Here is a 15,444-nt window from a genome sequence, read left to right as displayed (position 1 = left end):
TTTGGCAAACGACGCAACGTGGTCAGAGAAATTGATGGTAAGATGATGCTTCACTTTGGTTGTGCTGGATTCATCAAATGGATTTCCATTGCATCCAGCACAACAAAGAAAGGACCATCTGTAGCTGGTTTACTCTGTTTTTGATGGATTTTTTTAAAGCGTTACTAGTCCAGAGTGATTTATATTGAGTTATAAATGACATTTTGCGCTTGTGCCGGGTTGTGCAGGTTTTGCCAGATAAAAAACAAAAATCCATTTAATGAAATCGAATCAAAGTGTTTCATACCATCGGGCATTCTCACCCCACTCTAAGTCTACTTGTGGATTTGTGCCGGATGCAAAATCAAAGTTTCCCAGCTGCATTTGTTATGTGTATCCTTTTTTGGTTGTTGTTTTGCAGCTGATTCGACAACATAAAACATTTTTGACACAGTCCTCAATTTTTTTGGACCTTTTTTGTGGTGCTGGATTTACATATTTTAAACTTTTATTTTACATCAGGCACAGCAAGTACAGATTCAGCACAAAAATTCCTATAAATCTCTCTGCTGTTGTTGTGCTGGATTCATATGACTTTTTATTTCACACCCAGCACACAAGTAAAGTGTGATTTGTAGATAAATGATATTTTATTGGTTAGTCGCTGTGCTTTTGTTGTGCAAGATTCTTTTTTTTTTTTTTAATCTGGCACAACATGGACAGAATCCTGGCCCAAATCTTCAAAGTGATTTCTATTAGGGCGATTGATTTTGCCTCTCTATAAATCACCCTGCGCTTGCTCCGCTGGATTAATGTAATTTTGATTTTTAATTTACATCCGGTACAACAAGTGATTGACAGCGAGATAACCCTTCAGCTTGCTACGAATCAGTTTGTGAAGGAACCTTGGATTTTCTTGGCAAAAGCAGACGCGGGGAACGCAAAGAATCCACGGAAGAAAACAAATGAGAACGACGGCGCTTTCGTCCGGGGCCGATTTTTCACACTAATTCCCGACGTTCGCGCGCACGTGTGAGATAGACGGCTTATGCGTGTGCCATCCTTGGTTTCCATGACGACCGTGATCCCTGTATGATAATGGGATTCCCGCCGTAGCCGTGAAAACGCTCACCCCCGCGCACGGAATTGTGCGGGTTAGGCTTACTCGCTGAACCTAATCAAGTGGCTGTTGTGGATTTTCGTGTTGCAGATGTTACAAAATGGCACCCTGTCCGTGTTTTACCCATTAGGCGATTTATTTTTTTTATTTTTTTTTTTATCTTTCGCTTTGTTTTGTTTGGTAAAAGGAGTCACGGTCAGCTTGAGCATTCATCGCTCAGCTAAGAAAAAGCGTGACAACTATAGATCGGCCTCTCCTTTTGCACAAGACAAATAACCTCATTACCCAACAGGAGCATTCAAAATAAGATCATGTCGGGAAAAGTGCCTCGGGAGAGAGCGCACGCATACCCGCTTCTTTTATTTTTTCCCCCTTTTTTTCTATTCTCCTTTCACCCACAAGACAAAGTGCTGCCCTCATCTTGTAGTTTTACACACAGATTGGCTGCTAGGATGCATTTGTTCTACTTTAATGGCCGTCTTTTTCCCTTTTTTTTCTTGCGCAATTGCCCACAGGTTTGATTTGTGAGGGCAGGAACACAACGTTCCCCCCGGTGAAAAATTCGAGGCCCCGTTCGTAATTACGCAATCGAGCCGGGATGCCCCGTGGCCCTTTCTCCTCGGCTATGTACACAAAATCCCCGCGCGCCTTCGCCAAAGCTGTCAATTAACGTTCATCTACATTCATTAGTGGCAGAAAAAAATCATTTTAGCGGCCCACGGCATATACTAAAGTTACATTTTGATATGGTCCGCAATGCTATCTAAAAAACTCTTGAAAAGGTTCGATGGTAGAAGTGTGCACAAAAAATCGAATTTCCTTTTAACAGAGAGCCTCAAAAAAAAAAACAATAATACATGATATAGACAATATGTAATTACTTGCGCGATTGATCAATTTGATTTTGAAAGTGTCGAACCCAATGTTGTCCCAGCATTGGCCCAATTGAAAGTTAACGTAAATGTTGAATGTGTTATTGTTTTGATACCCCTGGTGTATGGCAATGCAGTATCCATAGGTTGGTCCTAATATAGCTTAGACGTCCAATCACAAGGCGCAAAGTCTGATTTCCTACGGCGGCCAATCATAACCATGTCGGACTTTCTCTCCGGGGCTAAATCCAAGCTGCTGCCACGACCTGTCAAAATGTCTCATCTGAACTTTTTATCCCTCGGGCGAGCTCTCTCGCACCCCCGCCCCGTCCCGTCCCGTCCCACTCTGCCCAGTCCACCGCCACCCGCCTCTTGGCTGTCAACGTGTGACAGGAGGTAGCAGGAAGCTAGTTGTTACTTTCCACTTGATCTATTTTTTCCCCCCTCCACATCAGTCTGGAGTGTTTACGCACAGCTCAAGGTCAAACTCGGGCAAACACACACACACACAAATGCAGGCGAGCAGTCATTTGCATGAAAAAGCAATTTAGCCGATATTTTGGAGGAGGCAGTAGACATCTGGAGGGTGCTGGGCTTTCTCCAATTAGCCATAAATGAAAGGAAATGAAGGGTGGATTCAAGTTGGCTGGCAGGAACCCCCCACAGTTCACTTGCAGCTAAGTCAAAAAAGATCTTATCTTAGTCTGAAAATAGTCACTTGAGAACCGATTTCAATCATGTCATTCTATTATTTCTGCTAGGAGATGCATTTCAAATGATGTTTGAGTGTTAGTGGTGCATGCGCGGTTTAAACCATTAAAATCGCTCGGCGGTTCTCAAATGGGTGCATGAAGGCACTATGGGGTTTTCGCAGGTATCAGCAAATTTTTCAAATGTCATGCTTTTTAATGCCATTTTCAGATGAAGAGCAAATTATTTGGAACATGAAGCCGCTTTATTTTTTTCTATTTACGCTGCCTGGTAGGTACTTGGCTGAATAAATCTTTCACAGGAGTGTACATTATTCAAAAAAACCCTTTATAACCACTGGTTTAAACCATTAATTACCGCCATTGCCCAAATATAAGACGCACTTTTATTTCACACACATACACATGTGGGAAATCTGAAACACACTTAACTTAATGCACTACAAATATACTGTACTCTCTCCAATCCAGTCTCCAAACTAGTCGCGAATTGAAGGAATACCAGAGTTCTAGTAGTCCTAAAATAGTCCATGACCACACTATACCTCTTTTGGTTGTCATGGCGACATCTGCAAAATGACGCATTTTCTCCCAACCCAACCACAGTAAGCGCGGAGGCAAGAGCCCAGCGTGAGGTGCACTTCAAACCGCTGGAGAAGATCCTCCTTGTAATACTCTCGCTGCCTAGGCTAAATGGAGACAAAGTGCTTGTCATTTCCTTCCTAACACCCTCTAATTCCTGTAAATGTCAGGAGCGCCCGCTTCACTCTCAGGTGTTTAAAAGGGGGAAAAAATACACAATTAGAGGCGTCAAAACACTTCTTTTGGGCGTTACAGGTGGAGCAAGCACCCAGATGACACGAAATCTGGAACGCATGTTTATCGTCACGAGACGGAGGAAAATGAACGAAAAACAAACTTTAGGCTGACATTCTTGGGATTCAGAAAATTGCGAAAGTTGTGACTTTTCAGCAGTACTTGCTCCTTCAGTCGCACAAGCCTGCGTTCTACATGTGCGACGATGCAATGAGTCACCATCCCAGTTCATTTGCAGCCATTGATAAGAAATCTAAGCACTATAATGGGATGTGCAGGCTGCCTCTGGCAATGAACGTTGGCCATAAATCATCAGTTAATCGCAGTCTTCCTGCGGACACTCTGTCCTGACCAGTAATGCTGATTAATTTTGTTTACGCATCAGACCTGGTCCTCGCCGCCGACCTCAAGCGTCGGCATCTTTCGCACGAGCCAAGCAAATACGCTTTGTGACGCGGCAACGTAATTTGCCTAACGATGGCGCCGGAGAGGCTCCCACTCCAAGCACAATGGCACCTGATTGTATAGCACTCAGCGCTCATCGCCATTCCGTACAAAATCAGCTCTCCCTTGTAGCCTTCCTTAAGACTTGTAATTTACTTGCCGTGTAATTAGACAGGTTTCTTTTTTTCTCAGCGAGGGAGGTGATTCGTCTTTATGATCACAGTCGGCTACGGTCCAAGTTTCCATCGGAATAGAAATTGTCAAAATGTGAGGATAGCAAAAGTAACTGCTGTATATTTATGAAATGGAAATAGGAATGTTTATTATGTCATAATTAGAGAATTATGACTTGAAATTTTGCATTATGTGAGTCAGGCTAAGCCAGTCAAGGAAGTCATCGAAAGTTATGCAAATGTCAGAGGTTGGCCGCTAGTGCCACCGGGTGTCAACACAAAAATTTGTATTGCCCCCCACATTCACGAGTTGCCGTTTTAAGGAATAATGCAAAAAAATAGTAGGAAATGCATGATAAAACATCAGGTTTTCAATACGTCAAATATTGGCAATATTTCCAATTTTGAATGGCAGTAAATGAGTCCCACATGGGCTAAATTTGACATCTATAGGGTGTCACTCGACCACCCGTTTGCAAGCATTTAGAAGGGATGGCAGTCGTTTAGTTTTGACAATCTATGCAATATTTTAGCCTCCTAGTATTTTTTTTATGTTTTTCCTTCGATATCACACATCAAAAACATCTAAAAGCGCGAGTTGGGTCAAAATTTCCCCCAGGGGTTAATCACCAGTTTGTGTTAGCTATTTAAGGCGATATTGCCCGACATGTTTGAGGGTAAAAACCATAGATTATGATTACGGGTCACAATCAGCGTCTTAGTACGTGAAGGTCGCTGTATTTCTTCAAGACTAGGGAACATTGAGGTTGGAAGCCGCTGGCGAAGCTGGCCTAATAGTCCAATTTCAGCGGTGAGCGGGTCCCTTACTCCAAGGCCCGCTTGCAGAAAAATGAGAGGAGACGGAGCTAGCTGCAAGGTCGCCTCTGCCGAGACTCCGCATTACGGATGATAATGAAATGTTTGGATGCCCCGCTCGACTCCGGAGACCACGTGCCGCACCCGCCCCAACCTTGCTAGCGAATGACCTGGTTTGGCCATAATACCGAATGTAAGACGCACTTTGTTTCCCAAATCTGAAGCACGCTTAACTTAGCGTGCAACAAATATGTAACTTACAGCTATGAACACAAGTACACATAAGAAGTGTACAAAGGATGAGATTAATTCTGTTTTTTTTATAGTTTTAACAGTGTTTCTAAAGTGTTGGTTTATCTTTTACACATAGAAAATACCAGTATTGGACCCCAAAATTAAGGGTGCGTCTTATATTTGGGGAATTACAGTATATAATATGAACGGATATGAACACAATATGAAGAGGTTAGTAAGATGAGGTTTTTCTGTTTTGCAGTAGTTGTGACATTGTTGCCAAAGTTTTGTACACACTAACATCGAAAACAGCAGAATTTGACGCCAAAATTAAGGATGCGTCTTATATTTGGGGAATTACGGTATTTTGGCCAAATCCCAAAGCACGCGTGGTTACGAAAAGGCTGCGATGTTCTTTGCTGTCAAACAACGCTGAATATTTTGCCTTCATGCTCCGTCAGCCTCTTCCCGTCGTGTCTGTTCAGATAGGATTTTGTCCAAACCGCCGTCCCGTTTGAACCAGAGAAAGCTTCTTCTTTGGCATCCGCCATCTCATGCCAGAAATAAGCCTCGTCACATGGTCGTCACCTGCCAAGTTTTAAATTAGCACGTGCCCCGCTGTCGCTTAATTAGCAGGCTCCCTTACATTCCTCGCCCCATTCCGGAGTTTGGACAAAAGCGAAGCTTTTAACCCACCAGAAATAGTCAACGCTGTTTCATTCCGCATCATTAAACCGCGAAGTTGTCTTAGAGAGTGTTGTTAATCTCCTTTTTGTGGATTGCTCACCCAGCTCAGATTTGGACCGGCAAAAGCAGCAGTAGGACGGTTACGCTTACTTGATATGCTGTCATGTGCCAGCGGGAAATAATTGGCCTCCCGATTGCTTTGTGGTTCTCTCGTATTCTGCTTCAGGACTTCGGGAGGTCGTAGTTTGATGTTGAGGTGCCGAGATAAGGTTTGAGTATAGGGTGAGGATTACAGTTAGAAAATGAGAGATAGGAAAAGGATTTTGACTTTAGGATTAGATGTCTAGGTTAATATTGGCTACAAGGGCTGAGGGTCAGCTCTAAGGTAAGGATTTTGATCGGTCCTCTCGCTATGCAACGTTAAATCCTGTCACTGTCGAGGATTACTTTCCCCCGGTCGCTTTCCTTCTGTCACGCATCCAGACGTAACGTGATATCCTCGCGATCTGTGTTTTCATCAACACAGCCAGCGTTAGAAACTGAATCAGCCGTCGCCATTTTGCCAGAGACCCAAGACAAAAGGCTGCGAGTGTTTGTTAGTCGGCGCAATGTTTTAGTCACTGCGATCTGTCAGAGTGCGTTGGCGCAGCAAGTGAATGAGCAAACATCTCATTCCGTTTCTTCACGCTTGCAGGGAAGGAGGGGAGGACGGAATAATAAAAAATGGTGTCGACGGAGCGTCTGTATAAATGGAAGGCGCGGTGACTCCCGCAACCGTCACGGCCACCTTCCTCGGAATTAAGACGAGCGGCGAGATTGGACGCGGCTCGCGCGTTTTGGGGTGACGGGGCGGCGCGTGTCAGAGGAAGTTATCTGCAAAGCGCGCCGACGGGAATTTGTGTCGACAGGATTGTGTGGTGCATCTTCTGCGTGGGCAGAAATGGGAATAAATGTTGTGTAACTGAGGCGGCGAGGCCAAAAAGTCACAACTTTGAGGAAGTGATACCTGAAAAACACAGCTTATTTCCTAACTGCTCCCCTAGAAGTACCCTTAACCCCAGGGTTTCCGGGGATTTTTCACTCGAAAGGCTTCTAACATCGTCATATATATATTTACTTTCAACTACGCTGTATATTTTGAAGACTTTTGCATTATGGGAGTCAGGCTAAGCCAATCATCGAAGTCATGGAAATGGCTTTCATATGTCATAAGTTAGCCGGTCGCGGCACCTGGTAGTTTTGGGGTGTCAACACAAAAATTTTGATTGCCCCCCGTTCACGAGTTGCCATTGTGAGGATTCATGCAAAAATCAGGGAAAATGCATGATAAAACGTCAGGTTTTCAATAAGTCCAATATTGGCAATATTTCCAATTTTGAATGGCAGTAAATGAGGCCGCCATGGGCTAAATTTGACACCTATAGAGAGTAGCTCTGAACCTCCTGTTTGTTGTATTCATGGTTCTCAACATTTGTTATTTTGTGGGTGCTCGGTTACTTGCAAATTGCGGAGTGTTTACGGTACAACAGCTGTACCAGTTTTGAGCTACTCATCATGGGCACGAACACTCGCCTGGTGACTAATTACTAAAAACCGTACTTGACTCAAATAAACAGCCCCTCGTAGAGCTCATTTGGTTTAATAATGCCACCGCTCGACGGCCAAAATTCATCCGAGCGGTACTTGGACGACAACGCCGATTTGGCTGTCGCCAGCGGTGATAATGATCATGTTGGAGGCGGGAGGGTCTCTTTCCAGTTGCCTTGGGGTTCCTCCGCAACAGATGTTTCAAGCCGCACACTTGAAGTGGAGTTTTTCAATAAATCTTATTTTGAAAGCATTATTTGTTGAGCTATCTGATTAGGGAACCCGGTTTGAGCAACGCTGCTGTTGACAATGACAAAAGAGACTGGAGAATTCCCTGCTGAAAACTCAGTCTCAACTGTAGGGGACGCAAAGGCTTTTCGTCCCAGCAAAATCTCATCTTGCTATCTCAGCATCGCTGCTGCCGACCTGTATTATTCAACAGCAATTCCGTCCCAATTTCACGGGCTGTCTCGATACGGTCTCCTCAGATCGCAATCGCTGGGTTTGATGGCTCACCGGTACAGAAACGTCTTGGGTGGTATCTTGTATACCTGTCGAGCGAGCGCCATATGTGCCATAAAACTCATTGGCTGTGAAGATGTGGAGATGTGGTCAACAGCCACCAAGGGCAGTTGTTCTCAAAGTGCGGTCCGCGGACCACCTGGGGTCCTTGGCCTGACTGCAGGGTGTCCGAGTGTTGGGACAAAGTGAGAATCTGCTGCTAATGGCGTGTCAGGTTGGCGCCGCCGAGCGATAATTTGACAGTACCTGTTTATTTCTGTATCAGCTGCACGCTGTTATCTATCACGCCGACAGCGGTTTCTCTCCCGTTCTTCAAGCAGCGCTATGATTTCAAAAGGCTGTTTTGGTAAATGATAATGTCAGCCAGATCGAATGTGACAGCTCAGTCAAGTCCGAAGAAAAGAGCGTGTTATTTTTTTCTCATCTCGCTCGTCAGAGGAGGAGGGGTATTCTGGCGGTAGAAACAAAGCTAGCGCGTCTAAACGACTTTGAAATGACTTCTGGAGCAAGAAGGAGAAGCGACGCATCGTCAGACGACTTTCTTTGTGTTTACTCTGCGCCCCATTGTGCCGCCATCATCTCATCACTGCGCTTATTTGCTGAAGGTGTTTGTCTCTTCGCTCGTCTCTCTTTGACATCATCATCAGATTAGCAAACTTACTATGTCTTTCCGATGCATACGATCTTGGTGTTGATTTGGGCGTTTTTTTCCTAGTCCAATCAGAAGTCAGCCTCTGTGTGATGTCATGTCATATTATCTGGCCCAAAGCCTTTAGAATCACTGATGATTCTGGCCCATCTAATTTAATACGCATTAGGAATGGAAATGCATAATGCCTCAATGCATAATCATCCAAATATATCACGTAAAGAATAATAAAAACACTCCTAAAGCCTTTAAATTAATCATGATAATTGTTGACAGTACAAATGCAGTTCACTTGTTTGCCTTGAGGTGGTGCTGGTGTGTAGGTGATGTGTGCAGAGAGAGCGAGAGAGAGAGAGAGAGACACCTTTTTAGGACATTTAATTTGTACGTTTGTATTTGACAATTCCAGTGATCCAGTAATCATTTACAAGTCAAAAGGAGCAGTAATATTTATTTTTTGCATTACTTTGAGCAATTAAGTTTACTTAAGTTTAGTTTGGGGCCATGCGAAGTGCTAACTGTGTGATGTCATTGCTAAAATGCTAACAATGAAATACAATAGACATCACGGATTGTGATAACGTATTACATTACAGTCATGTCGGCACGAGCGCTTGTGTCTTGTGTCTCATATGCCAACAATGTCAGCTATCATCTCTTGTATTTTTTTCTCTTTACTGGAGACAATAACGTTCCGCCTAGGCATTTTTCGTAACAAGTGGCGTTCAGAATTAGATGTAGCACTGTATTTCGAAAAGTTTCTCAGTTCAGAAATGCGTCGCCGAGCTCAACGGGGGGTCCGCATTGCAAGGTGAGAAGAGGTGGGTGGCGGCGAGCGGATAGAATGGAATCTGTAAGGCATCGGCAGTGACTCCACTTTTCCCCGAACGTCGTCGTTTTCTTCCGTGCGGAAGGGGGGTGCAGTGACATGAGAATACCGCGCAGATTTGTCACATCGCATCATGGTAGTCTCCTGCCGGCGGCTCCCAGCTAGGCACATCTGGAGAAGATCACGTCAGGGGGTTAAAAAGCAAAGAGTGCGGAAGAGCAGCGCTTCACCCTTTGAAGGACTTGAGCCCACCGCTTTGTCCCCGCCGGCGGTTGCCGGGCAGACTTCCCCCTCGGCCAGGCGAAGGTTGAGCAAACGTCTCCTGTTAGCCCGCCGGCTCGGCCTCTGGCCTGGCCTCCTGCGTCAAACTGCGGCCACTTCCCCCCGGGGGCGCTGCCTTGTTGGTCCTCATCATCGAGGCTTACCGCCGGGGCCCGGCGCAGGTTAGCGTCGGCGAATCTGTCAACAGTTGATGGACGGAAGTGGCCGTCGTGGTTAATCTATAGCCTTCACCCGCCTTCCTTTTCATATACCAGGACTTATTGACCTTTTTATCACCAAGGACCGTCCAACGCCTGAGATTTTTGTCGTGGACCGTGGCTTAACGTACCAAGCCATCTAACTGCAGACCAAACGGCTTTGTGGCACATCCATAACACTACAGTGCTCAATTGGCTCATTTTAGATAAGCACTAGTCAAGGGTGTCAGCTACCCTCCCTCAAAAACGTATTTGACCAGAATTTCCCCTGCCCCGTGAGCCGGAGGTGATTAAATCAGCCTATCGTAGCACAGCTTGGAACTAACTGAAGGCAAAACAACACAAACACTAGGCAACTCTTCTAGGCCATCCATCCATCCATTCACTGACAAGTTTATTATTTCGGGTGCGGACCGGTACCGGGAACCTCTGCTCTAGAGAATAAAATAGTCTGCTGCTTTGCAGTTTAAATCTAAATGTAAAAAATGATAACAAATTCATAATTGTTCTTTAAGCAAGCAAAAATATGTTTTTATTTGAATTCAGAGAATAGAAACGAGAGCCGCAGTTCCAGTTTTCACCAATGCATTGTTTAGTTTGATTGGCGCGAAGAAGCGTTTAACAACTGCATGACAGACATATTCGGCGACGCAAACCGGACCGCGATCCATCTGTGTTTTCGTCCTCCATTTTGTCACACCCACTCATCGATTTGGATACTCTTCATTTTCCGCGGGGTGCCTCGCCTGTCATATAAATGGAGCGGTCGTCCCCTCCAGCATTGCGGGCGGGAACCGCAGGAACAAGAGAGGGGCGATAAGACTCCCGGCCTGCTTCTTTCTTCCCTCTACTTAGCTTTGCGACGCTTTTGGAAGGCGTAATTGAAAATGTGGGGAAATCTTTGAGCTGCGGCCTTAATAGAGCTGTCGCGGCCTGGCAGCAAAGCGGGGTTAATAACTTTTTTTCCACTTCCATTACCCCCAAGAGATTGGCTGCAGGTGAGTAAAGAGGCCGAGCAGGACAAGGCAGAGGAAGCCACTTCCTTCCTCTTATCTGCCGCCGCAGCCGACGGTCTCCAAGCACTTTATTATATTTCTCAAGACGCGCCCCGCCGCGTGCGACACGTGTCCGCAGCCGGGCGGCTTCCCGCTCGTGACTGACAGCCGCAAATTACCGCATCGGTTCGCTAACCACGCCTTTTACGCCAGCCCCGGCCCCCTTCAGAGCCGTTGACATTTGGCTCTTGCTTGTACATTATTTGCTATGATTGGCTCGGAGATGCCGGTATTATTTTCTCCCAGGGTGACCCGGCGTGCCTTTACATGCGTTTGGCTTCAAACGCTGAGACAAGGCGCCCGTCCAACATGTTGTTTAATCAAATGCCGTTCGCGTACCGTACCAGTTGGGCCGACGGAGGATTTCGTAATCCCGTTATTATTGGCGCCATTAAACAAAATCACAAGGCAGCAGGAAACATGCAACGAATCTCAACTCTTTCCACGGTGCCATGGACGAGACTTCTCGTCTTTTAAAATAGTAGTCATAAAAATAAAAAATAGCGAAATTCTCGTGAAATAATTGAGCACTGTAGTGATCAACGCGACCATTGGATGGCAGTGTTGCCATTCATGCTACACATAGATTACATACGTCCTCTATTTACGAAGGCCTCTTGTTACCAAAAATTCAGGTTACGAAACGCGACAAATTGTCTCTTGTTGTGAAAGAAAATTTGGGATGTGTAGGGAGACATTGTTGGCGTATACTAAAGAAACACCTGCCAAGTCAAGTTTATTTAATGAACAGCATTTTTTCCCCTTACCAGCTCAACCGTTCATTACATCAACTGGAAAATACTTGAAGACGTCTTTCGCCGAATGGATTTTGTTGCTTAGCCTCCAACCTGTTTTTCGACAACTCATTTACATAAGCGTCAATAAAACCGGAACCTCGTCAACCGATCGCGTCGTAAGAAAGCGAGAATCGGGACCCGACAAGTAGAAAACCCGACTCGCATCAGATAAATATCAGCGAGTCGACGGCATGGTAATTAAACCGTTGCCGTGCCCTTCGGACCCCAACAAGTGTCCTCGCGCTGATTATTATTGGTTTATCCTGGATCTGTGAGAAGTAGCCGATTCTCCAGCCGGGGACCAGCGTAATGAAACCTGCGAGTGATGTTGAAGAGATCATCAGCGGCGTCACGGCGACTCGCTCGCAGGCAATCAAACTTTATTAGCGCCGTTTTCATGGCCGCCCAGGGAATTTCAGGTTGGCCTCGTACATTCAAATAAAACACGTCTGGCTCCGCTCTGCGCGCTCCTTATCGATCCGCGCGATCGATCCTGCCCCAATTAAGCCCTTCTGTATTTATGCTACTTTGACAAAAGTATTGGTGAGCAGGTGCTTAGTGATGAAAGGGTTTTAATTTGGGACATGTGCCACAAATATTTTTGATGGACACATTTGGGTGGAATAATCGATCAATATTGTTTTTGTTTGTTTTGTTTTTTTGCATTTCTGCATTCAGGCCGCACGTCCGCGGACCTCCCTTTCAGAACCACAGGACACTCATGTCAGAGCTGTTCCAAATTCGACTTGAAATTCAGCAGGCATGCGCATCATGCGTAGAAGCACAAAAAACAAAGTCTGCCATTTTGTTTTGTGCGTGTGACTCGTTTTCTAGGGGAGCTCAGCAAGTGAAGGGAAATGAAAGATTTATCATTGCTGATTTCATTAAAGTTGACATGTGCCGCCGATAGTCGGCAGGTGATTATCGATGAAAGGCTTTAATTGGCGATTTACTGCATGATTAACTCGTTGAAAGCTGCAAGAAAGATGTGATCTGCTTACCGGTTTTCGTTGCTTCGTGTTGTATCAGTTTTTGTTTTTTTTTACTCAAAAATAGAGTTTTTTTAGGGGGCCGAGTGTATGATGGAGGCAACGTAGCAGAACGAGGTAAGCGGCTAAGGAAATGACCCAGATAGAGAAAAGGGAAGTGTGTGTTGTTTCCAGCATTGGCGCTGCGTTTGGGGACGTGCTGGGCCATCTGGCTGCTCCGTAATTGGGTTGAAGGTTTACATTTGATGAGATGCACAATTCTTTTCACTATTCTGTGTTATTGATTTGATTGGATGTTATCACGACAACTTGACTTCAAGGTAGCCCACCTTGTGAATTTTTACAAGACATCATTTAGTAGATTTTTTTTTTTTTACTTCAAAGAATTAGATTCAGAGATTAAAATGGTTCACAAGGTTTGTTTACCATAGTTACGAATTACATAATCGCGGCAAACAAAACGCAAGTTATGCACAAACTATGAATTTAAGCATTCAAATGGATTCCAAATGATATTGTGTTATTGTTGTCTAGATATTTTGCACAGGTTTTTTTTTTTTTTTTTTTAGCTGCACCATCCTTCCTCACTACAAAATGTTATATTGACAGCGCCCAAAAAACTGAGATTGAGCCAAACAAAGCACAAATGAATGAAGTGTTAAAGGAGAGTAAATATTTTCTCATAAATAGGCAATTGAATTTCAAATATTTCCTGCCATGTTTATCTTATAAATAAATTCGAATATTTAATTATTCCCCGCACGCCAGAACATCAAATGTGACACTTCAGTGAAGTGGAACGCATAAGAAGCAATGACTCGCAGTGAGTGAGCAACAAGCAGCCATTTTGTGCTTGTTTTCCTTCTAGGTCATCAAAACAGTGCACGGGGGGGGCGAATGTATGTTATGCATGATATTCCCGCGCTGGGAAAAAGGTCAGTGCCGCTTCAGCTGTTTGCCGTGAAACGAGATGAAGTGGATCTCCGGCGCAAGAGGAGTTGCGTGCCCAAGTTGCCGCGCGCTTCTCGACGGCAGATGAGTCATGAAGGTGCAAAGGTAGCGTGACCAGGTTTATTTTCCAGCATTCAGACGACTGGTTTGAAAGAGTCGAGCGGGAGGCGGCACGGAAATTTTTCTTCCAAATGTACCTCCAAAGCTACTTTTAACTGCGATGTGAATTTTTGAGGCATATTGATCACAATCCTACGAAATAGTCTCAAGAAGCTTCCTTTGAAAAGAAACAGGAAGTCAGCCAATTTGCGCCACTTCAAAGTGGTGTTTGCATGTTCTCCCTGAGAATTTTGTAAACTTTAGTTAAAGTGAGTTTTATGTTTAGTGTTTGTGTGGCATTTGGGGTTCCGAGTAGAATTCACACAGTGTACAATTTTGGTCCATCATTGTTTATTTACAGATCATATCCACGTGTATTGTTATTAGGCAATCACTTATATATATTGCATATTTGTTTGTTTGCTTGAGTTTCACTCTGGTTCATTTGGATATGACAGTGCTCGCAAATAAAGCGCTTGGACGCTACTTCCTGACTCCCGTATTCATCTTGAATAGAGTTTGTTAACTTGTGTACACGCAAGGGTGAAGGAACACCGGGCTAATAAATGATCTGCTGTTCAAGCAAAGCATGAGCAGCTTTGTTGTGGCTACACGTGCCTCGGCGGATGTTTGTCCAGGTTTAGCCGGCAGATGCCGGCGCGCCTCACGCACATCTGTCCGAACGAAAGCGGGAAACACACACACACACACACAAAAAACCTGATGTCTTTGTCTGTTTTAATGGCGCAGACTCGACAAGATGAACGAGAGTCGGAGGGAAGCGCTGGCGGCGGCCCCCGCGCCCACCGCCGCCTCCTCCTCTTCCTCGTCCAACACCACCAACATGGCGGGGGGCCCCGCCGCCGGACCCAAGGACGAGGCTTTCTCCAAGCTCAAAGACAAGTTCATGAACGAGCTTAACAAGATCCAACGTGAGCAATAGCATCTCTTACCACTAATTGTCACAAATATTTTTTATTGCATCGAATAACTGGAGGACGCATATAAAAAGCAAGAATGATGTGTTTAGAGCACTTTGCACATGACGGTACTTCAAATGGTCGCCCCATTTATATGGCAGCCATCCAGGAATTAGAGAATGTATGAAATTCAAATGAAGAATTTTCAAAAGGATGTTATGAAGCAGTGGCATTCACTCCTTCGCTTTCCCAAAGCATTGTTGCACGTTGCGTTCACACCTGCCATTAGTGTGGCGCGCATCGGCGTTGTAGAGTGAAACGCTCGCTGCTCGTCATCCGGCATGTAGCGCTGCCCTGCCTGCCGCGGATAAATATAGCAACAAGCGCCGTAACTCATTCTCCCCGCGGGGAGTGAAGCTTCCGTGGAAGAGTGGTGGCCCTATTTTCCACAAATACGCACGCGGGCATTTAATAGAAATTCCTGTAAATTTAAAATTCCTATCAAGATGACAGGCACAGCTTTTCAGGTCATCGTGAAGGTGAAGGAAACCGTGCGGCCATTCCTTTTCCTTTTGATTTTTGGGATGCTTTTTTTAGCGCGCTTGCTTCCGCTGCTTATTTGCATAAACGTTTTGAGGCCATAATGCCAAACCGCAATGGGCCACGCGAATTTTTGGAATTCCAGGAACGATCGCGCCAAGAGAGAAAAAGCGCTA

The 15,444-nt window shown here is 45.0% G+C and overlaps 1 protein-coding gene across 3 annotated transcripts in view; it reads left to right on the top strand.

Annotated features, from left to right (window-relative positions):
• Nucleotides 1–15,444, top strand: part of syt1a (synaptotagmin Ia) — a 64,135-nt gene that overhangs the window by 35,016 nt on the left and 13,675 nt on the right. For all 3 annotated transcript variants that reach the window (XM_088405998.1, XM_088405999.1, XM_088406000.1), the window contains one exon: nt 14,559–14,740. In XM_088405998.1, the coding sequence (XP_088262124.1) occupies nt 14,569–14,740 (172 nt within the window). In that variant the 5' untranslated portion in view covers nt 14,559–14,568. The remainder of the gene's footprint in view (nt 1–14,558; nt 14,741–15,444) is intronic.

The sequence above is a fragment of the Hippichthys cyanospilos genome, chromosome 22, assembly GCF_059441005.1.
Source record: "Hippichthys cyanospilos isolate Australia breed blue-spotted pipefish chromosome 22, RoL_Hcya_1.0, whole genome shotgun sequence".
Lineage (NCBI taxonomy): Eukaryota > Metazoa > Chordata > Actinopteri > Syngnathiformes > Syngnathidae > Hippichthys > Hippichthys cyanospilos.
The sequence above is the reverse complement of the archived record's forward strand: the minus strand, read 5'-3'. Positions and strand labels throughout refer to the sequence as shown.